The 23,650-nt window shown below is 46.7% G+C and overlaps 2 protein-coding genes and 1 long non-coding RNA gene across 3 annotated transcripts in view; 1 reads left to right on the top strand and 2 right to left on the bottom strand.

Annotated features, from left to right (window-relative positions):
* The window catches only part of LOC116573473 (ERO1-like protein beta), a 60,762-nt gene extending 50,518 nt beyond the window's left edge, over window positions 1-10,244 (bottom strand). The window contains exon 1 of the mRNA XM_032313636.1: window positions 10,111-10,244. Coding sequence (XP_032169527.1) covers window positions 10,111-10,209 — 99 coding nt within the window. The 5' untranslated portion in view covers window positions 10,210-10,244. The remainder of the gene's footprint in view (window positions 1-10,110) is intronic.
* Window positions 7,546-8,184, bottom strand: LOC116573479. The gene is made up of 2 exons (XR_004278815.1): window positions 8,059-8,184; window positions 7,546-7,850 (listed from the first exon to the last, which is right to left on the bottom strand). It is a non-coding gene; the product is annotated as an uncharacterized LOC116573479 (long non-coding RNA).
* Window positions 10,245-10,497: 253 nt separating the features above from the next.
* LOC116573606 (translation initiation factor IF-2-like) lies at window positions 10,498-11,030 on the top strand (the record flags this gene model as incomplete). The annotated part of the gene is made up of 1 exon (XM_032313770.1): window positions 10,498-11,030. A coding segment is annotated over one exon (378 nt), but the record flags the coding sequence as incomplete, so codon positions are not given.
* Between the last annotated feature and the right edge of the window lie 12,620 nt (window positions 11,031-23,650).

Below are 23,650 nucleotides of genomic sequence, written 5' to 3'. Positions count from 1 at the left end.
CCTTACCCAAGAATCCAACACTGCCACTGGATGCAAACAGCAAGAGGTTTATTGGGACGCAGGTACCGGCGGGCGGACAAGTCTAAAGAGGACTTGCGCGCCTGCCCTTTGTTCAGGGCCTTTTTATGGGGTTTGGGGAGGCAAAAGCGTACGTACAGAAGCAGAAGCATAGTTATTGGTTAAGTTGAATGTAAAGCATACCTGGTGCCTATTGATTGGTTTTGGGGGAGCCCGCGCGGGAAAGGGAAGTCAGGGTGGGCTTAAGCCTGCGTAATCCTGTGCTCGTAGCTGGGGGTCGGTTCTCTGGTATGTAACTTATCTTGAGCAAACATCCTTTGAGGTGGGGAGGAAGGGTGGGCGTATTGTTCAAACGACAGGAATTTGGCCTTGTGAGGCCCATCTCTCCGGAATGTCCTTGGGTTCTGGTTATCTCCCAGCCTGCTGCCGGCTGCTTGTCCTTAAAATTTTAACAGAAGCTACAGTTATAAGCCAAAGCTAAGCGGTTACAGAAAGGCAAGAGAGCAAGGTTAATTACGGGGGGGCTTTTCTAATGGGGGTCTTACATTCCCCCCTTTTTCTTGTTTATGGATAGAATCCTATATCCATTAGGTTTATTTACCCAATGGGTCAGTTAGCTTAACTGATTGATATTGCTGAGTTAATACCATGGCTTGGATGAGTGACAGTCTGTCTTTCATAAATTGGGTCAACCTGTTAACGATACATGGCCCAAAAGTTAGAATTAATATTAAGAGCATTATGGGTCCTATTAAGGAGGTTATCAGGGAGGTTAACCAAGGTGAGCGGTTCCAAATCCCTTCATACCAAGATTGTTGGGATTTAAATTCCCTTTTACGCTTATTCAGCCTTTCTTTTAATTTGTCTAGAGTTTCTGTTACCATTCCAGTCTCCTCCAGTTTATGGTGGGAGGGGGACATTAGGGCTTCAGGAACCAAGAGTTATTTGCCTCTGGAAATTTGTGTTATTGATAAGGTAACCTCCCTGTTTAGGTCTCTAGGACATCTTGTAGAGCAAGGGAGATTCCTGTTCTGTAGGATTGCGATCCCTGCAAGTTAACTATTTATCGTTTTATGGCGATCAGGGGTGCCTGAGGAATGCTACATATATGGAGGGGAGCGGGTGAAGAGGGGGTGCACGGCGCCAGCTTTTGCTTTGTCCTCAGCCAGCCTCCTGCTCCCTCATCATTCCCCCTGAACAATTTTGACCCTTTAAATCTTTAAGGTGGTTGAAGGTGGAAGGTCTCATCTTCTGTAACTTCTTCGTGCTGAATAGGGGCGTAGAGCGTCCCTACCTACTGGGGTCAATATTGATCAGGGTAGGAATGTATAAGGGAGTTATGAAAGGTGGAGGCAGCTGAATCCAGCGCTGACAGTGAAGAGGCGTCCTCGCGTGCAACAAGGATCGTCTGTCGTGGTGTAGTCATTGTAGCAATGGAGTCTCGGCACCAAGTAGAGAAACATGGAACAAAGCAACATATTAAGATTAATAAGGCGATAAGAATGAGAAGCCCGAAAAGGAGATTTGGGCATAGCCCTTCTCTAAGCCAGGAACTTAACCAATCACTAAAAGAGAAAGAAGGATCTTGTAGGGCCTTAATTTGGGTATTCATATCTTTTATCAGGCCTGTGACATTTTTGTGATAGTCTGGAGTGTACACACAACATTCTGTCTTGATAATTGCACATGTGCCACCCTGGGCTGCTGTCAGGACATCTAAGGCCATCCTATTTTGTAGGACTGCCTTGAGTATTTGTGAGACTTCGGTATTAAGTAGGGAGATGCTGTTCAGTGAGTCAGTCGTATTTTTAACAGGGGCATCTTAAATCTGGACAAATAGAGTAAGCAAGATCAATAACCTCTTTTGCTCTATAGAGAAAGAAGTACAGGTCAGGTTCAGGCATACAGGTAACTAGGTTTAAAGTTTGACAAATTTTAAGTATTATTTCTGGCATATCTATAAGTATGGTCCAATATTTAATTAGTTGGCCTCCATCATCCATTGGTGGCCTTTGGCTTCTAAGACAAATCTGGACCTGGTGTGAAGTCATTACAGTCAGGGACTGTTCCATAGTGAGCTTTGAGGCTCCTTTTATGAGGGCTGTTCTATGCTTAGCTAAAGCATCTATTTGCAATTGCACCTCAACAGAGGTGGCCTCTAGGATAAATATGACTAAGGGATGAAACCAATAAGATGACCTTTGAGTGGTCCAGCCTTAACAATATCCTGATTACAGAGGATCATTGTCAAGTGGGAGAAAACTTGTCAAGAGATAAGGGGAGTCCCCCATGCATCATACAATCCACTCATAAAGAAAGTGGGGTCATCCATTGTCTCCACAAGTCCATAGTTAATCCTATGGAGTGCATAGGCTGGCTTTTAGGCAATTTCATTATCCCAGCCATATATAAGGTGTTAGTTAAGTTATACAATCGTAGGGGAATCAATCCCATTTTCCAGTTGTTTAATCATGTGTGAGGGGGTTCTACTAATATCCCCATAAAATAAAAAAGCAAGAAGATCATCTAAATGAGCTATTGTGTAACTTCTCTGAAGTTTACCTTAAATTGTTTAGCTTAGGTAAACAAACGCTTAAAGACAATCAAATCTAGAATTTAACATCCATAAAGGTGTGTTACTAAAACATAATTTTTCTCTCTAAAATAACCCTCATTTATAGAGATAGCCAAATCAGGACTAATTTACTTGTGAAACAAGTCCAGTTTTTACAAACTTGGCCTAATTATTTAGATAAGCTCAGCAAGAACCGTTGAGTGTGATCAATAGATCTTTTAGCATCTGCTTTGCTGGAACTTTTTATAAGGAATCTCTAGGTTGAACTTTTAGTAGCCTCTCTGGGCCAGAAGCCAAGCCCTGTACTTGCCATCAGTCATGCCTGCAATACCTGTCGATTTGGGCGAATTCCTCTTCTGAGATTGCACCTACCAAGGAGTGACATTCTTTACTCACCTGGTGAGGCTGCTGGGAACTCTGTAAGCAAGGTATCAGGCCAACAGTCCCAAGGGGCTTTATGGCTCCAGGTTTCATAAAGTCAACCTTAGTTCCTTTAAACTGTCTGGTCATATCTGAGTCTTTTCAAATATGACATCCCAGTCAAAGCCTTGGTAAAATAACCCGTGTTTCCAATTCTTTCCTGTTACAAGGAGAACAGATTCTTATTGAATTTATGCAAATGACTGATTGCCATGGAAGAAAGAATACTTACTAAGACCTTTTGGTTTCAGAGGGTTCAGATAGAGAGAAAAGGTGAATGCTTTGAGCACTTTTACAAATGAGCACTTTTACATCTCTATAAGTTACAGATAACTAGGAGGGAGTATCCCTAGTCTGTAAGAGCAAACATTAGAGAGAACCAGCAATGTTTAGAGTAAGACAAAACATTAAGAGACACAACATTATAATCTTTTAGGTCATTTAGTCCCATGTTACTAATTCTGGTGAATGCGGCTTTAGTCAGTTTTGGAAATTTTTACCCATTTCAGTTTTAGGATTTTCAAGTATATCAAATATCTGTATTTGTACTGAAAGTCCTTTATAGGAATATCCTTGAAGATAAAACTCATTTTACAAGAGAATTAAAACAATTATAAATGACAAAAACTCAGAATGGATATGGTTAGAGCTAAAGAGACACAGGAGTTTACAATTTAAATCTTGTCAACATTTGCTAAAATCTTAGAAAGTTTTAAAGCACATGCCTAAATATAATTAGGGATGTTAAACACCTGATAAAACTGAACATAAAAACTGGTTTTTCTGGGAAGGCAAAGAGAAAACCATTTACATTTTCTTAACAGCAGATCAATTGATCTAAGAAAACATTGTCCTTTTGAACAGAGACAATTTCAGTCTTGTACCAATGTACCTTTAAAACCCATTCATTTCAATCTTAGTTCATTTTTGACCATAGCTAAAATTCCTTTTCTGAAGATTTTCCTTCTTTAAATCTTTTTTACATTATCTCCTACTTTTTTTACATACAGTTTCCCTTTATTTCCATCAGTCTTAGTTATACTAAGCAAAACTTTGTATTCTTAGAAACACCTTTAGTTATTAACCAATTGTGAACTGTTACAACAGAATTCTTCAGGTGGCAATTTATGAATCAGTTAAGTGGAAAACAAGTTTACCAACAGATTTAGATTCTCTTAGTTTCTTTGCAGTAAGAAGTCAAAAGCACAAACCTACATCCAGTAATTAACGACCTAGCATTTTATCCTGCTTGGTTAAGACCTAGATGTCCATAATTCAATTCCATTTGTCATCCAAGCAAAACTTTAAAACTTTCAGGTTACCAAAGACTTTGAAAGCTACTTCAGCAATTACCTATTAAAAATTTGAGATAGTTAACCATCAGTTTAGTCATTTCTTTACTAACAAATTTTAACAAGTAACACAAGCTTATCTGACCTTCAGTAAACTTTGATAGAATAAAAGCTTCATATTTACTGCTGTTAACTTCAAAGACAGATCTTATCTTAATTAAACCAACAAACTTAACTTAGTTCCAACATTGATTTACGTTTCACCTGGACCCACTTCCACTTTGAATGTTTACCTGAGACATGCGTGGGAAGATCTGGAGTGGGGAGTGTTAGGTCCAGGGGCTGCTCTTCTTGCTCCTTGACAGTGGAAAGAGAAGGAGCTGTGGTGCATGATCTAGAGGCTAGTCATGCAGGCTGCACGCACCTTGGTGCAGAAACAGAAGGGGAAAACAGGAAACAAAGTGCTGCCAGGAGGCAGAGAAGGGATTCCCGGTTTCAGAGCTCATAAGCCCCAACAGAGGAGCAGACGCCATGCTTTCCCATCAGCCAGGGGGGAGGGGTTAGGCAGTCCAAGTCAGGCCAGAGAACACAGGGAAACTTCCCCGAAACAAAGAGTTTCGGCAGCTGCTTGGGAATATTCCTTATAGTCTCTGTCTCGAGTTAGACCAACCCCAGTTGGCTCCAGTTATAGCCATTAACACGGGAAATGAGTGAGGGAGAAGCCCCCACATTTAGGAGTAACAGAGAGAATAAAGCCAGAATCCCCTTTGTTAGGGATGGCCCAGCAACCTGGGTTTACTAGAAGAAGGCTTATTTACGTAATTATCATCGAATATGTCAGGAGAAAGTTTCCTAGCTGACTCATTTGGGCAAACACATTCCGCAAAAGCCCCTTAGTCTGGGGTCCCTGATCGAGGACTCGCTCTTTGACCTGCAAAATAACATTAATGTTAAAGGTCCCCTCTGCGGGCCATTCAGCCTTGAAGGTGGGCCATTCAGAGGTGCAGAGAGTCTGCCATTTTCTTTTTTTGACTTTCACCGATAAGTTGTTGGCTCGGTTCTGAACATCTTTCCAGTGACCTAGAGTGAGGCTTAGAGGGGTGGTGAATGTTTGCCCCATCTCAGAGTTAAAAATAACACCAAAGACAATGAGTAGGACACACAGAACAAATAACAAAAAGGACGCTGCGCGATTTCGGCGTAACACCAACAGGATGGTTTCAGACGGCCGCGTGGAACTACGAGTTTCCTCTGCGGCCCACAGACGGACGTATCCCTCGGATACTTGTGGGGCCCTAAAGAACCGGGCCCCTATGATCCTTGGGCCGTCCCCCAGGGTGACAGGGGAGGAGTTTCAGGTTTCAGATGGCCTCGAGGTGGAGCTATTGACCTTAGTATTTATTTTTCCCTCCCGATGTACGATGTTGCAGACAAGGGGAGGGGGATCTTTCAGGTGCTGTCCTGCTCGCGTCCCTCGCGGGAGCTTAGGAGCGTCTTGGCTAAGGTCTATCCGTATAAACCCCGGACCAGGCTACTCCAAGGAGTAGATGACCGTTATGCCGTATGACGTTCCGCGAGAATCAGGGTGCAGCCCACTCAGACTCCGTAGCCGAAGCCGTGGAGCCGCACGAACACACTCATACAATCAGGCACTCCTCAGATTCACACGGGTTAGACACCCTCCCATAAACAGAATGTAACCTTAATCAAGGCGCAACGAGAAAGACACACAAAACAATTAACGAGCCGGCAAAGACAAAAACCTTGCGGTGCACCGTACAAATTCCACTGGCCTACAAAAGGAGTCTCGAGACCTCCTCTCAGTGGACAAATTCCGTCCAGGGCCGAGGGGTTCCTCTGGAACGGACAAACGGATTTAACCCTCGGACAAATGCGGGGCTTCAAGCCCCTTTGATCCCTGGGGCGTCCCCCTAGGGTGGCAGGGGAGAAGTCCGAGTTCGTCAACTCCTTCTCAAGCTGCCTACAAATACAAGCCCTCCTACGCGTAGAGGTACAATTCTAGACAACGGCCGAAAGAGAACACGAGACAGGACAGAAGCAGAAGACGAGGAAACGAAGGGACAGTCTAGGGCTGGCCAGCTAGCTTACCTCCCGGTGGGAGTCCGTTGGATCCCTGGGCAGGAGTCCGATGATCTCGGTGGAACCTCCAAATGAAAGACCCGCGGATCCCCTTACCCAAGAATCCAACACTGCCACTGGATGCAAACAGCAAGAGGTTTATTGGGACGCAGGTACCGGCGGGCGGACAAGTCTAAAGAGGACTTGCGCGCCTGCCCTTTGTTCAGGGCCTTTTTATGGGGTTTGGGGAGGCAAAAGCGTACGTACAGAAGCAGAAGCATAGTTATTGGTTAAGTTGAATGTAAAGCATACCTGGTGCCTATTGATTGGTTTTGGGGGAGCCCGCGCGGGAAAGGGAAGTCAGGGTGGGCTTAAGCCTGCGTAATCCTGTGCTCGTAGCTGGGGGTCGGTTCTCTGGTATGTAACTTATCTTGAGCAAACATCCTTTGAGGTGGGGAGGAAGGGTGGGCGTATTGTTCAAACGACAGGAATTTGGCCTTGTGAGGCCCATCTCTCCGGAATGTCCTTGGGTTCTGGTTATCTCCCAGCCTGCTGCCGGCTGCTTGTCCTTAAAATTTTAACAGAAGCTACAGTTATAAGCCAAAGCTAAGCGGTTACAGAAAGGCAAGAGAGCAAGGTTAATTACGGGGGGGCTTTTCTAATGGGGGTCTTACAGTACCAAATAGAACAGATAGGGGCATAGGGCAAAGGTATTAGGAGGTGCAAGTACAGACCTTCTCTGCCTCCAACGCACCCTCCCAGCAAGGGTCTATTCGCCCACCTGGAAATGCGTCAATATTGTTTTAAGAGCTTTTACAGTGCTCCATCTCTAGCACCCCTATCCCCATCCTAGGGGTCATGGGTGGGGCCCAAAGAGGAGAAACAAGCAAAAGATACCAGAAAGACTAGCCAGAAAGACAAGACAAAATCAGAAAGGGACAGCATCCTGGAAGCCCAGAGAAAAGATGTATTTCAAGGAGAGTAAGTAATGAACCATGGGGAAAAAACTGCTGTCTATAGGTAGAGCTAAGGTTTAAAAACTCACTATTGGCTTTAACAAGAAACACACTACGGACTTTGCCAAGAGCAGTTTCCGAGGAGCAGGAGTAGGTTGAAGAGAGAACCAGCATGGAAGGAGTAAGGATAATTCCTTTGATGAGATTTTTTGATAGAGAACAGAAAAATGGAGCAGAGCCAGGAGAGTTGGGCAGGTTGAGAGGGAACTGTAAACTAGAATTAACACCATGTTTTAGAATGCCAGTAACAGTCCATCAGAGAAGGAAAAACTAATGAGCCAGGAGAGAAAGGGAAGAGTTGTTGAGCCATGTGCTTGAAAGAGGGAATGGGACCTAATGCAGATGAGCCAGGGATTGACCTTTGATAAGAGTTTACAGTTCAAAGAAAAAAAAAAGTTTACAGTTCATCTATGATAATCCATTGGAAGTCATGACCTGTGGATTCAAAAACTAATAGGTAGGGGCGCCTGGGTGGCTCAGTGGGTTAAAGCCTCTGCCTTCGGCTCAGGTCATGATCCCAGGGTCCTGGGATCGAGCCCCGCATCAGGCTGTCCGCTCCACGGAGAGCCTGCTTCCTCCTCTCTCTCTCTCTGCCTGCCTTTCTGCCTACTTGTGATCTCTGTCTGTCAAATAAATAAATAAAAATCTTAAAAAAAACCTAATAGGTAAACACATATGGATTACACGGATTACTCCAATTTTGTTAGTGAAATTCGAAGATAAGAAAAGGAGAAGTGTTGGAGGATTAAGTAGAAAAAGACATAAAATGGTAGCATGATTCAGTAATCCTTTCTTCTGCTGGACATAATCAGCTAGCTAATTCACCCATTGAGTTTTTAATTTCAGCTCTAGAAATCACAGGTCTTTTTCCATAGTCTATATTTCTAATACCTCATTCATGGTGCTTAGTGTTTGGTGATTTTGCCTATTAGCTGCTTATTCTCCTTGACACTGTATCTTCAAGAATTCGTTACGGCCTGGGTTGAAAATAAATTCTTCCAGAGGAAATGAATATTTGCTTTTACCAGTAAACCAGCCCCACTTCTAGGAGACAGATCCAATAAAATGAGATAATATATACTGAAACACGTTGGAGATTAAATACTATCTATAATACGCTCCAATACTGTATTAGAAAATACCACTGGAAAAAAAAAAAACAAATGTATCCACTTTTGTGGACTGTTTCACAAAATGTTCCTTTGAATATGCACAAATCTTTAATTTTTGAACTATATGTATTTATTTGGACATGATAAAATGATATGTATTCATTTGGATATAATAAAAGTAAACGTGCAATTATAAAACAGTAACACATGTAATTAGTAGATGACAAAAACCTAAAGTGAAGTTTCCAGATTGATGACAAAGTATACAATTCACATAGGCTATAAAAAGAAAAAAATGAGGAAAGTCTCCTTTAAGAAAAATATCTAAATGTATACCCCAAAACTATCACCGCTAGAAGATAATTTTGCTAAAGACAATTTGGAAAATTTACTTTTTAGAAGATTTCCAGATTTCCATTAGTTCAGTGTTTCCTAAGTGGGGCTCACAAAGTAGTTCAGAGGATAACTGCGTTGCAGTTACTTACAAACAAGGCCTGTTTAAACTTGCTGATCGCTGGGTCCCATCCTGAGCCACTAAATCAGCACAGGTGGCAAGGGAGCCAGAGAATCTGCATTTTTAACACGCTCACCAATAACGAACCCGGAAGTCTGCCCCTTAGATTTTTACCAAATCATTCATTTAAAAAATCCCCACACAAATATGATGTTCGTGCTTTCTGGGATTTAGTGCACACACCATAACGCCAGGAGGAAAGTGTGTGAACAAAGTCAGAAAAGCATGTTTACACGGTTGCACGCAAGGCTTCAGCCGTCCTCAGCCGGGAGCACCAACCGCTTCAAATGGGCATCTCCACTCGCCCTCGAGCCACCGAGACACCTGCCCTCCCAGCGGCTCCGCCGCCTCGCAGCAGGGGCAACCGGGCACAGCCACACCTGCTGCTGCAGGAAAGCAGCGAACGGGGCTCTCAGGGCAAAGGCTCTGGCTTTCCACACCCTCGACCTCCAGCGCACTCTGTCCTGCAGGTGTCACAGGGCGCCCCCCGGGCCGGCCCACTCTCCCCAAGTCACCCGTCACCGACCGGCCGTGTCCGCGAGCTTTCCCCTCGGGGCCCCCGGACCCCGCGGACCAGCTCAGCCGGCGAGAACTCCCCCGAGAACGAGGGACTGCAGAGCCGGGGCGCAGCAGGGGGCTCTCCAGCCCGAGAGCTCCAGGACTCGGGATCTGGCGTCCCTCCCCGCCCGCGGCACTCCTGAGGGACGCGGGGGAGCCCCCGGTGAGGGGCTGGCTTCCCCATCCCCGCGTCCCTCCCCACACAGCGGACGGCGTCCCCACTCTAGCCCGGGCTCCCGCACACGCCCCGCCGCCCCACACACCAGAAGGAAAAGCGGAAACGCCTCCGGGAACCGTCACCACCGCCCTCATCCTGCCGCCGCCTCCAAGAGAGTCGCTGTCCCGCACTCACCGCGCGCATCTCGCAGGCGCCCCGGGACGGGGCGATTCGGGTCACGGCCCCCAGCCCGCGCGGTCTCCAAAGCCCCTGCGGGTCCGGCCTGGCCCTGCCCGCACCCCCGCCGCGGCCCGCTCGCCGCCAGCGCCAGCGTCCGGCCCCTCGTCCCCGCCCCGCCCCTCGGCTCACCTGGGCCTCGACGACGCGCGGGAGGAGGCCCAGGGTGACCAGCAGCTGCACTGCGGCCGCCCCCCGCCCGGAACCGGCCAGCCGTGGCCCCCGACTCATGCTGACCTCTCCCCCAGCGCGAACTGCCGGGCCCCTCGCGGCCGGGGAACGGCGGGCGGTCCGAGCGACGACCCAAGGGGACGGCTTCCGGCGGCTGTGAGACTCCAGGGTCAGAGGTCCGCGCTGTGCGGACGCGGGGGACGCTCTCCCCTGCTCCCGGCAGGTGCAAGTGAGGCGGGAGAGCCGGGCGCCCCCACTTCATCTCCCAGGCTGCCCCGCCCCGGGCTTCCCCTCGCCCCGGCCACGCCCACTCCGAGCGCAGGGCCTTGTGGGAGTTGTGGTCCTTGAGCGGCCTCAGGCCCGTCTCCTGCGGGGGGCCAGGGCCAGAGGCGGGGGAAGCCCGGGAGCCGCGGCGGCGGCGGCGGCGGCAACTCCGCTTCCCCCACGGCGGCCAATGGGGCAGAACCACGCGAGCCTCCAAAACAGGAGGCGCTGCGGGCGGGGCTCCGCTCCCTTCGGCCGGCCTCCGCGCCGCCTCCCCTCCCCGGTGGTGGCTCCCGGAATCCCGGCCGGGGTCAGGCCTGGGTGGCAGGTCCCCGACGCCGCACAGCCGGGGGACTTCGGGACACGGCGCGCGGGGCCTTCGAGTGCGAGCCGGGGCGCGCTCTACGTCTCCTGCAGCGGCCGCGGCCTCCGGCGCCCGGTGGGGCCCCGCCAAACACCTGACACTTGGCGAGGCGACCCGGTTCCTCTTCGACTTCACGGCCCGCAGGCGTGGACACCGCCCCTCCTCGGTCCGCTCCCACTCCCTGCCGCGGAGCAGACCGCGCGGAAGAAGCGGATGAGCCCCGGAGTTGATCATAACTTGTGGGGTGCGGACGAGCGCTCGAACGACCTGGGAGGGCTGCGACCTGGCTCTGGCCCCCGCCTCCGAAACATCCCAGTTTCTCAAGGGGCTTCAGACGGAAGGAGGTTCCTTAACCTCCACGAGCCTCAGTCTGGTCGTCCTTGAATAATGACCGACCCAAACCCTGTTTTAGGATTGCATTAGACCCTACCTAAAGGGCTTAGGATGGCGCCAGCACAAAAGAAGTTCAACGACAGCTGCTATTCCTTTTCTTAATAGCCTTGATTTCTAGAGAACTAGCAATACACCGGCTCACACGTACGCGGTACTTCCGTAACGACCACACATTTAGTGGTGTAAACAAGACATTTATTATCTTAGAGTTTTGAAAATCAGAAGTCTGAATTAGATCAGCAGGGCTGCATCTCTAAAGGCTTTAGGGGACACTATGTTTCCTTGCTTTTCCCAGCTTTTAGAAGCCACCTGCTTTCCTTACAGCTCATAACTGTACACCACACTGTCACATCTTCACTCCCTAGGCTTCCATTGTTACATTCTTTCTCTTGCTGACCCTGACTCTACTGCCTCCCGCTCATAAAGACCCCTGTGATTACACAGGGTCCACTCAGATAATCCAGGATAATCTACCCACCTCATTTTTTTTTTTTTTTTTTTTAGTTTTCAGGGACAGAGTTTGTTTATTGGGTAGGTAGGTGGGCACCAAACCCCAAAGTTCTTAATCACATCTGCAAAGTCCTTTTTGCCATATAGGGTAACAAACTCACAGTTTTTGGGAATTAGGGCGTACATAGTTTTGGGGGACATTGATCAGACAATACATAGTGTGTTACACCTTTCTGAGCACTTTCATTATTTGAGGGGCCTGTGCAAAATGAAAATTCAGGGTCCTGGTTTAAAAGATGGTAAGAATTTCAACCAGGGACAACAGAGCATTCAACCAGGTGCAGGGCCCTTCTGAGCCACATCAGTCCTCTTCCTCTTCAGCAGCTTGGAATTTTTGTTGGACTCTTCCAGCTACTTTTTCACGCTTCCTCTTTTCTTTGCCAAACCTCTATTTTCTATCCTCCCATTTCCTTTTGTCTCTTACATAAATATGATCTCTCCCCATTCTGCTGAAGCTTTTCTCTTGTACAATCCAATGCGGTTTTTTTTTTTTTTTCAGGATTCCTCATCTCTGCACCACATTTGATTTTATTGCTAACACATACTTTGTGGGATTATGTTATTTAAAAAATCCTGGGAATTTTTTGTTCTGTTTTAAAAAAAAAAAGTTAGGGGGAAAAAAGTTTAGTTTCATTTTTTTAAGTTTCATTTTCATTTTTTTCCAGATCCAGTTGTTTTTTTCCCAAGTTCAGTCTCATATGTATATTGAGTCCAGCCAGTCGCCTCGTCCTTGCTCGGTGCTGCTGCTTGTTTTCCGAGGCTCACATTCACGCTTGCCCCCAGACTGCTGCCCTACGTCTCCTCTTCCCCATTCCCTCCAGCCCTAGAGTCTGGTTTCTATTGTGTAGGCTCCCTACCTCCTGTGCCTTAACTTCTCTCACTGGCCAACATCTTGATTCAGATTTGGATTCCATTTGGCCTTAACAGAATCACATACTTGCTGGCTTCCATTTTGTATTATTTTCTTTCTCCTGTTTAGGAACTTCTGACGATCTCTCATAGATACTGACTTTAAGGATCTTCTCCTTCTACTTGAGCAGGATGTGCATCTTGCATTTAGAATCTTACATAAAACCTCATGCTCTTCTCTGAAAAAAAAAAAAAAAGGCACATAGCATATACTCCTCAAGGCACTATTAAGTGCCTTTTACATGATTCCTCTTAGGGTTGGAATCCCAGTGGGATTCTCATTGTTTGTGACTATCCACAGTCCCCACAGAAGCAGGATGGCCCACCACATTATATGACATCCTTGGGACTCTTCTAGTCCCCCAAGAATGAAATGGGTCATTTATGCCTCTTCTTTCTTCCACGATCCCAAGGATTCACTATATTGCTATATAATAAAATCAACAGGGATACCTGGGTGGCTCAGTTAAGCATCTGACTCTTGATTTCAGCTCAGGTCATGATCTCAGGGTCCTGGAATGGAGCCTCCAATTACACTCTGTGCTCAGCATGGAGTCTGCTTGGGGTTCTCTCTCCCTCTCCCTCTGCCCCCCCAATAAACAAATAAATCTTTAAAAAATGAAATCAATTACAATTTCTTAGAAAATACTACCAATTTTTACTAGGCTGCAATTGTCACTGGGTTGTAAAAAAGTCAGAAAACACAGAGAAAATATTCAGTTATTTTAAAGATAACTTTACAATTACTTGAGACAATCTTTTCCCCAATTTTCAGGTTCTGTTTTTAAAATGTCTTAAAATCTCATGCTCCTAGTCTGTGGTGCTTTTCCCCAGACATCCCTGGGCTTATCATACCACTAAACTAGCGTGATTCTTCGCTGTACAAAATTATTTATCAAAGAAGTCCTCTTTTCAAATTCCTTCATTGTACTATTTTAATTGCCATGTATAGAAATTTACTAATTTATCAAGAATGGCTCTAAGGTTTTCAATGACAAGAGAACACTTTGGAAATGAGAGGTTCTAGTTCTTCAAAAACCTATGTTTATATCTGAAAGGTTTGCAGAATTATTTTTTAATAGAGTAGTTTTAGGTTCACAACACAATGGAGTAGAAAATACCATTCCCCTACACCCCTCCCATCAACCTGCATGGCCTCCCGATTAATCAACATCCCCCACTAGAATGGTGTATTTGTTATAATCAGTGAACCAACATTGATACATCATTAACACCCAAAGCCCATAGTTGATATTAAGGTTTGTTTTTTGTGTGTTATACATCTGATGAGTTTTGACAAATGTGTAATAACAAGGATCCACCCTTGTCCTATTAGATGGAATAGTTTCATTGCCTCAAAAATCTTGTGCTCGATTTGTGTCTCTCTCCTCAGTGAAATCATTTTTTCATCAACTTTCCTGCCCCGAGGTTCATGTCATAAATGGAAAAATCTGTATCAGTTGGAATTAATTCTAACCATGTAGAATAAAACAAAGCAAAACATCAAATTCAACTAAACTGAAATAAGGTTTCTCTTCACTCTACATGGTGATTTCAAGGAAAAAAAAAAGATGTGTAGTGGTGTCCAGTTATCTTACTAAATGTTAATGATCATCACTTCAATCTTCTGACCACAATTATGACACAGGAGGGTGGGATTTCGAATGTAGCAATACGGATATCTTGTACTAAGGCAGAGACAAGAGATGTGTCTATACCACTGTCAAGGTTATGGAAGAAATTGAAGGTATAGGGCACCTGGGTGGCTCATTAGGTTAAGCATCTTCCTTCAGCTTAGGTATGATCCCAGAGTCCCAGGATGGAGTCCTGCATGGGTTTAGTTCCTACTTGGTGGGGAGTCTGCTTCTCTCTCTACCACTGACTGTCCCTCCCCCTGCTTGTGCACACACACACACACACACACACACACTCTCTTTCTCTCTCCCTCTCTCGTCAAAAAAACAAGTAAAATCTTTAAAAAAAAAAAAGAAAGGAAGGAAGGAAGGAAGAGAGGAAGGAAGAAAGAAAGAAAGAAAGAAAATGAAGATAGCCTTCCTTTGGGATAGCACCCTACAGCTCAGACTCCGTATACCCTTGTGTACACTCACCTATGAAAGGACTAGCACTTCTTACCAGGATTAGCTGAGGATTCTCTGCACCTCCCCCTACTCCACAAGATATTTATGCCAGCTGCACATCCCATTTTGTATCTACATAAAAAAGCCTAATTCTGATTTATGTTTTTTGAGTAACAAGTGGAAAATCTCTTGATTGTTCCAAAAAATAATTTTGAATAGAAAGCTACTAATGTGTTTTTGTTGATGAATTTCTATGATGTAGAGGAATAAATTAGTCACTTTCCTGGTGCTGGAGCTAAGGACAAGCCACCACTCAGCAGGCAGGGGGTGGGGGGTGCTTATAAGGGAGCATAAGCATCAAATGAATGATGAGACCAGGTGATTTTTTAGAGTTTTTCAATCCTGACTTTCAGTGATTCCACTTAAAATACAGAACACTCTACTTGGACCTTTTTTTTTTTCATCCAATGATCAAACAAAAAGCCTTTTCCTAACATTGTTTAAACATTTTAGAATTATCCTTTCCCATTTGCAGTATGAGCATCAGTATCTGCAACTCAGCAAATGGCCCATTATACCGTGTTCCCATATTAATAGCTTGAACTGGAAAGTAGCTATAGATTGCAAACTGAATTACTGGAGCAATCAATAGCCATATATTACCAACTTTTGAAATAGACTAGACTACACATACTAATGCCAAGGACACAGGAATGTAACACACTTTGAGAAAAAAGAGATAGCAAGAAAAACTTTCTGACTCATAGATTTAAACTAATGACTGGCTGACATTTAAATAAAAAGAACTAATTATTGTGGGGTTATTTTAATAGAGTTGTTAAGAAAAACACTTTAAAATGTCCGTATAACAGTGTCAGAAAGAATTATTTAGGAGAAAAGCCACTGGGCTGTTTTGGAATATTAGTACACCATTGTCTCACTGTTCATGGTGACCTCATTAGCAATGTGCAGACTTTTCAGATTATAAAGATACTCTTTTCATCCCAGGGTCAGTACATCTGCCATGGCTATCTTTGTATTTAAAAAAGAAGTACATTAACCAGAAATTGTATTTCATTTCCAAAAAGCATATAGAAACCAAAGGATAGCCATGTCTCCCACTCCCTCACCTACCCACTGACCTGCATCTGCCTTTTCTCCCATGCCTCCACCCTTACACCCAGCTCTGCTCCCTTTGCCAACCAAAAGGCATTTCTCTAACAATTCTCTCATTATGTTCTGCATGATAGATTTCCCACTCTGCTGATGGATTCCATCAGTATTAAAAACATGTTGAAAGAACTCCCACCTTTTAAAAACACTTCTTGACCCTATTTCTGACATGTCTTTCTTTTTTACAGAACCCTCCTTAAACTAGTGATCTATATTTGCTGTGTTCAGTTCTGCTCCTCTTGTTCTCTCATTAACCCCCTTAAATTAAATGTTTGCCCCCACTGCCCCACCAAAACTGCTCTTGGGGAAGCTCCCCACTGACGTCTTTATTGCTATAACCAACGCCAGTTCTCAGGACTCATTGATCTGACCTAAAGCAGCATTTCACACTGCTGAGCACCTTCTCCTTGAAACACTTTCTTCACATGACTTCCCTGGTCTTGCTCCTATACCTTAGTTTTTCTTTCCTCTCAGTCCTTTTGCTGGTTTGTCCTCAATTCCATGACCTCTAAATAAATCCTCCTTGGGACACCTGGTTGGTGCAGTCAGTTAAGACCCAACTCTCAGGGTGCCTGGGTGGCTCAGTCAGTTAAGCACTTGCCTTCGGCTCAGGTCCTCATCCTGGGCCCTGGGATTGAGACTCATGACAGGCTCCTTGCTCAGAGGGAAGCCTGATTCTCCCTGTCCCTATGGTCCCTGCTCCCCCTGCTTGCACTCTCTCTCTGTCTCTCTGTGTCAGATAAATAAGTGAAATCTTAGAGAGAGAGAGAGAGAGAGAGAGCACTCCAACTCTTGATTTCAGCTCAGGTCATGCATGATCTCTGCACTCAGTGGGGAACCTGACATTTCTCAGTAAAGTGTCATTATGTCAGGTTGGTGGGTCCCCCAGGAGAAGTTTGTTCTTCAAGCTTACTGATGTCAGACCTCCGCCTCCCTCCTCCCCACTCTGTGGTTGGTATAGACGCTAGTCAAAGATGGGGCTGGAACTAATGGTGGCCCCATCTTCCCTGGACCACTCGGGGACAACAGTCTCATCCTTCTCAAGACCAGGCATCCCAGCACCTCTGCTCCAGGTGAAAGGAAGCACAGGTCGTCCTCAGCAGTGAACTCTGCCTTGGTGAAAAGACTTCCGGACGGGGTGCCCAGGTCAGTCCTTAAGCATCTGCCTTCAACGCAGGTCATGACCCCAGGGTCCTGGGATCAAGCCCCCACAACTATGGGGCTTGCAGCTCAGTGGGGAGCCTGCTCCCTCTCCCTCTGCCTCTACCCCCGCTTGGGAGTCTGCTCATTCTCTCTCTCTCTCTATCTATCCCTCAAATAAATAAATAATATATTTTTTAAAAATATTTTATGTATTTATTTGATAGGCAGAGATATCAAGTAGACAGAGAGAGAGGAAGCAGGCTCCCTGCTGAGCAGAGAGCCTGATGCGGGGCTCCATCGCAGCACCCTGAGATCATGATCTGAGCCGAAGGCAGAGGCTTTAACCCACTGAGCCACCCAGGCGCCCCAAAAAAATATTTTTTAAAAAAGTTCTGGGATCCCATCTTTTATAAGTGGGGACGGTCATACCAGATGAGAGAGGAGAAATCAGGGCACTTGGGTACTGGATGTGGCTGCCGTGAAGACCTCAAATACTATAGTTCCAGAACCAAGATCACAGAAACAGAGGGTAACATGGTGCTTCTTAATGTATAGCACAGAACCTCTCAGGGTGCAATTGGTGCCAGTGTTCTCTTCTGAGGGGGGCAGGATCAAACCACTTTATTGAGGGGCTTCAGGGAAAGGTCAAAGGTCTAGGAGGACAATGAGATCCAGTATCCTTAGCCTGGCCAGGATCTCCTCAGCGTCACAGTTTCCCAAAAAAGTCCAAATGTCCTCTTAAGGCCCACATTCTAAAATGTCTTTTGGGGGGGGGGCACCTGGGTGGCTCAATGGGTTAAAGCCTCTGCCTTTGGATCAGGTCATGATCACAGGGTCCTGGGATCAAGCCCTACATTGAGCCCCACATCAGACTCTCTGCTCAGCAGGAAGCCTGCTTCCTCCTCTCTCTCTGCCTGCCTCTCTGCCTACTTGTGATCTTTGTCAAATAAATAAATGAAATCTTTAAAAAAATAAATAAATAAAATGTCCTTTTGGCATTTAGCCTGCTGGTAACTATTCACTCGAGAACCACTACATGGTGCCAACAAGGACTTTGCTTCCCATAGTGTAGGACTCCCAAACTTCTCTACCCTGTGCGCCACCTGCCCAGCTCTCCTTGCCTAAAATTTATAGCTTCCAAACCAAAAAACAGCAAGACAGACTTTCTAGTTTTTAGTTGGGGAAAAGCAGCCTATCTCAGATCTCAGGCCAGAGAAGGCTGTGGTGTGGGGCAGTGGGACGACCAGCACTGGCTGGGGGGCTGGATTCAGCCACCTCAGTCATTCCACTTGCAAGTGTTTTTTTCTCCATCATAGTGGGGCCACCATGCTACATTCTAGGTGCCTGCCCTGAAGTTAGGAAATCGTCCCTAGGCAGAGCGCTAGGCAATTTTAGGAGCCACTCCTGAGTGTTCCTTCTCTCAGGGGCTATAGTCTGTGTCACTTTGGCATGGTGTCTAGAAACTCTGTATCATGTATTTTGTCTGTTTTAATAGAATTTCCTCTTTATGGCAAGACAAAATGGAATTCCTAAAAAGGAAAATACTACGTTTTTAAAATCTTGGTGAGACTAAGGGCCCCTGGGTGGCTCAGTCAGTCAAGTGGCTGCCTTCAGCTCAGGTCATGATTTCAGGGTTCTGGGATTGAACCCCACATCAGCCTCCCTGCTCAGCATGAGGGTGGGGGAGTCTGCTTCTCCCTCTCCCTTTCCTGCTCCCCCTGCTGTGCTCTCTCTCTCTCTCTTTGTAAAATAAATAAATAAAATCTTTTCAAAAAATCAGATACGTAACCAACTGACTCACCCAAGCACCCAAAGCATATTTCAATTTTATGTGGCTTCAAAGATTCATGATCAATAACATGGTAGGATCAAAACTAATAATTCATTTCATCAGCATTCAGAGATTTTTATCGGAAGGGTTGTTGTTACAAAAACTTTGAGGAGAGATAGATGATCCTTCTGTTGCTAGTTTAAGTATCAGTTGCGAACTAGAAAAGAATATTCTCTGAGGTCATCTGAAGCCTACATTTGTATCTACAGGATGACTTAAAAAAATCAATTCTTTATATATTTGACAGCACAAAGTATCTTTTTTGCCTAGCAGTTTCTCTTTAAAAAAGTAATGTCTAATATGTTGTACATTTTTATTTGACATTCCTGTAATATATGCTGGATTACTTCTCAGTTATGAAGAGACATTAAAAATGCCAAATTCTTTGACACATCCAATCACCCTATCATCGCCATGACATAAAGATGGGGAAAGAGAACTCCAAGGCTTCATGTCTCACTTGGAGCCAGGCAGTAGCCTGGGACTGGTCCACCTTCAGGCTTGAGCGCATCCTACCCCACCCTCCGTGGTGTGGAGACTAAGATCTCAAGTTACCAGCGACTCTCAAGTCAGGTTTGTTAATAACCAGCACTCACTTACCTCTGAGGAAAAACCAGCATCATGAAAGAGAGATGACACCCTCTATAAACAGGTCATCTTTTAACCCTGAATGGAGCACTAAAATACCTATAGGTAATCTCTTTACTGGCTAAGAGACAATGGCACGTGCAGAAAATAGTGGAGGGAGAACCTAGGATTAGGGTTAGTGGCTATGGGCATGGCTGCACTGATCTTAAAGCACTGTGGCAAGGCTTAAAGGGGCCTGACTTGAGAGCATGGTTCAGGGTCAGTGTCAGTGTCATGTTCCAGGTCTGTGTCAAGGGGACTGCTGAATGTGGGCCTCTCAGGACAGAAACCTCAGAATAGAACCCGGGGTTAGGGTAAGGGCCTAGGGGCCTAGTAGGTCTGGGACGGCATGCTCTGTCCATCTTTATGGGGGGCTGTTTTGAGGGCATGGTTCAAGGAGAGTGTCAGGTTCCGGTTTCTGTTCAGTGGCCCGCTGAATGTGCGGTGGCTAGAGTTGAGCATGCAATTTTCTCCTCCACTGAATCCTTCCCAGAGTTCCAAATGGCACGGTTTCCCTCCGGGTGGCAGGCTCAGCCATCTGGTCTTGCTCAGGTACTCCCAATCCCTTGGGTTCTGTAGCCAGGCCCTTGGGAATGGACCTCCCTGTACCCAAACTGGGGTGAGGCTTAAGGCCTAGGGGAATGGCAGGACTGATCTGAAAGTGCTTTGGAGAGCCTCCCAGGTGGCTGAGACAAGGGCATGGGTCAGGGTCAGTATCTGGTTCTGGGTTGGTGTCCAGGGGTCTACTCGTATGGGCGTGGCCTCAGGTAGGCGTGCAGATTCAGAACAGATTCTGCTGTTCATTCTTTCTGTACTTCCAAATGGCACTGTTTCTTTCTGGGGGGCATTCTGAGCCCTCTAGGATTGCTCTGGTCTCCTCAGTCTAGACAGCTTATGTCCCAGGCCTCTGGGGACAGAAGCCTCAGAACTGAACCTACAGTCCAGTCAGGATTATAACCTAGTGGCATGACAGGTGTGGACTGCCAGTGCTCATTGCATCTTGATGGGAGGCTGAGTTGAGGGTCTAGCTCAGGTTGGGTGTCAAGCTCCAGGTTTGTGTCCAGGGGCCCCCTGAATGTCAGGGTGACCAGATGTGGACATGCAGATTTCTATTATTCAGAATGCTTTCAAGAGTTCCAGATCGAATGGTTTCCTTGTGGATGGCAGGCTGAGGCCACTGGTATTCCTCAAGTGTCTCCAATCCTTGGGTCTTTGGATCCAGGCTCTTGGGGATGGAGGCCTCAGAACCCAACCTAGGGTACAGGTTAGGGACTAGGGGTATGGCTAGCCTAATCTGCCAGCTTTGATTTGACCTTTCTAGAGGGAAGATTTGATGGCTTGCTTAAGAATGAGTGTCAGGCTCTGCATTGTTGTCCATGGGGCTGCTGAATGTTGGGGTGGCCTCAGGGGGATTTCCACATTTCTCCTACTTGGAATCCTTTCCATAGTTCCAAAGACCACAGTTTCTTTCTTGGTGGCAGGCTAAGTCCTCTGGTGTTGCTCAAGGTCCCCAAACCCTGGGTCTTTGGATCCAGGCTTTTGGGGTTGGACCCCTCAGAACCCAATATGGGGTTAGGGTTAGGGCCTGGGGCATGGCAGGACCAAGCTGAAGGTACAATGGAGAATTTCCTGGGGGGACTGAGATGAGGTCAGGGCCAGAGTGAGTTTCAGACTCCAGGTTTCTACTAGGGGACACTGAATGTGGGGGCGGTGTCAGGTGGCATGAAGATTTCTCCTGCCATTAATCCTTTCTGGAGATCCGAATGGCATTGTTTCCTTCTGAGTCCTCTGACAATGCCCCAGTTCCTTCCCTTTGTTCCACATCACGGGGATGGGCTTCTCAGGTGCCAAATATGGTTATGGTTAGGGCCTAGGGGCATGGCAGACGGCATCTCCTAGTGGTGTTTTGATGTTTTCAGAGAGCTAAGTTGAGAGGGTGGGTCAGGGTGAGTTTCAGAATCTGGGATTATGTCCAGCTGGCCACTGAAATTTGGATGGCCTCATATGGGCATGCAGATTTCTCCTACTCTGAGTCCTTTCTGGAGTTTGAAATGGCACAGTTTCCTCCAGCTGGCAACCATTTGGAACTCCAGAATGGATACAGTCAGTAGAAATCTCTATGCCCATCAGAGGATATGACCAAATTTAGTGCACCCTTGGAAACAAACCCAGAACCTGAAATTAACACTAAAGCACACACTCATAGGAGACCCCTGTGAAGTTTGCCACATCTTTGCCAGACCAAGCCTGCCATGCCACTAGACCTGAATGCTAACCCTAAGTTGCGTTCCTTAGAGGTCTGTCCCCCGAAGAGCCAGCCTCCAAAGCCCCAGAGACTGGGGACAGCTGAGCAATACCAGAGGACTCTGCCTGTCACCCAGAAGGAAACTGTGCCATGTCAAACTCTGGAAAGGCTTCAGAGTAGGAGAAATCTGCATGCCAACAGGGGCAACCCCCAATTTCTGTGGTCCCTTGGACAAGAACTCAGAGTCTGACACTCACGCTGACACAGGCCCTCAACTCAGCATCCTGGGAAGCTCACTTCAAAGACTGCAGATTGGGTCTGCTATGCCCCCAGGTCCTACACCAAATGATAGGTTTAGCTTTGAGTCTTCCATCCCCAGAAGCCTGGCTCCCAAGCCCTACACACTGGGGACAACCTCTGCAAACCCAGAGAACTCCACCTGCCACCCAAAAAGAAACTCAAACCAAGAGCATGACACACACCCTGACCCAAGCCCTCAACTCAGCCCCCAGGAGTTTGCCTCAGCTGTGGCTGATCAGGTTTGCCATGCCCTTTGGTCCTACCCAAACCCTTGGTGAGACATTGAGAATTCTGTCCCCAGAGGCCTTGCAGCCCAGCTCTACACACTGGGCCATCAGACATCAGGGATATCTGAAAAATACCAAGGAACCCACCAGGCACCCACAAAGAAATCATGGCATTTGCAACTCCTGAGAGGATTCAGAGCAGGAGAACTCTTCATGTCCACCTGAACCAACCCCCCCTTCAGAGGCCTGCTGCTACAAACCACAGAGTCTGACACTCAGCCTGACCATGCCCTCAACTCAGCTCCAAAGGAAGCTGGACTCGGTGCCAGCAGATCAGGCATTTCATGCCCTTAGGCCCTAAACATAACCTTAAATTGGGCTTTGAGTGTTTGTCACCAGAGCCCTGGCACCCAAGCCTTACACATTGGGGATACCTGAGCAATACCAGAGGACTCCGCTAGCCTCCCAGAAGGAATCCCTACCATTTGGAACTCCAGAAAGGCTGCAGAGGAGGACCAATCTGCATTCCCACTGGAATCCACCCCACACTCAGGGGTCCCCATTCACAACAGCAGCCTGACTCTCCCCTGACCCAGGGCCTCAACTCAGCCCCCGGAAGCAACAAGACCTGCAGATCTCTGCCATGCCTCTAGGACCTACACATAACAATAGCTGTAGCTTTGAGTCTTCTGTTCTCAGGGACCTGGCTCCCAAGATTTAGGGACTGCAGAGAACTGAGCAATCCAAGAGGACTCCACCTGCCATGCAGAAGGAAACCCAGCGAGTTAGAACTCCGGAAAGGATTCAGAACAAGAGAAATCTGCATGTCCACATGAGACCATTCCCAATGACCATGGCCCCCTGGACACAAACTTGGATTCTAACACTCCCCTGACCCAGGCCCTCGACTCCACACCCCAGGAAGCTCACCTCACCTCCTGCTGAACGAACCTGCCATGACTCTAGGCCCTTACCCTAACCTGAGTTTGGACTTTGAGGCTTCTGTCCCCTGAGGCCTGGTTCCCAAGCCCTACAGACTGGCGACATCAGAGCAAAGCCAGAGAACTCTGTCTACCCCCCACAAGGAAATCATGCCATTTTGAACTCTAGAAATAATTCAGAGAAGTTGAAATCTGCATGCCAACCTGAGGCCACCCCCACATACAGTAGCCCCTGGAACTTGAACCAGAAGCCTGCCCCTCACTCTGACCCAAGTCCTCATCTCAGCTACCAAGAAATTTGCCTCAGCTCTGGTATATTTGGTATGCTATGCCCCTAGGCCCTATCCCTAACCCTCAGTTGGACTTTGAGGCTTATGTCCCCAGCAGTCTTGCAGCCAAGCTCTCCACATTGGGGATATCTGAAAAATACCACAGGACTCTGACTGTTACCAGAAGGAATCCCTGCCATTTGGAACTCCAGAAAGGACTCAGAGCA

This window comes from Mustela erminea, chromosome 14 (genome assembly GCF_009829155.1).
Source record: "Mustela erminea isolate mMusErm1 chromosome 14, mMusErm1.Pri, whole genome shotgun sequence".
Taxonomy (NCBI): Eukaryota; Metazoa; Chordata; class Mammalia; order Carnivora; family Mustelidae; genus Mustela; species Mustela erminea.
The sequence above is the reverse complement of the archived record's forward strand: the minus strand, read 5'-3'. Positions and strand labels throughout refer to the sequence as shown.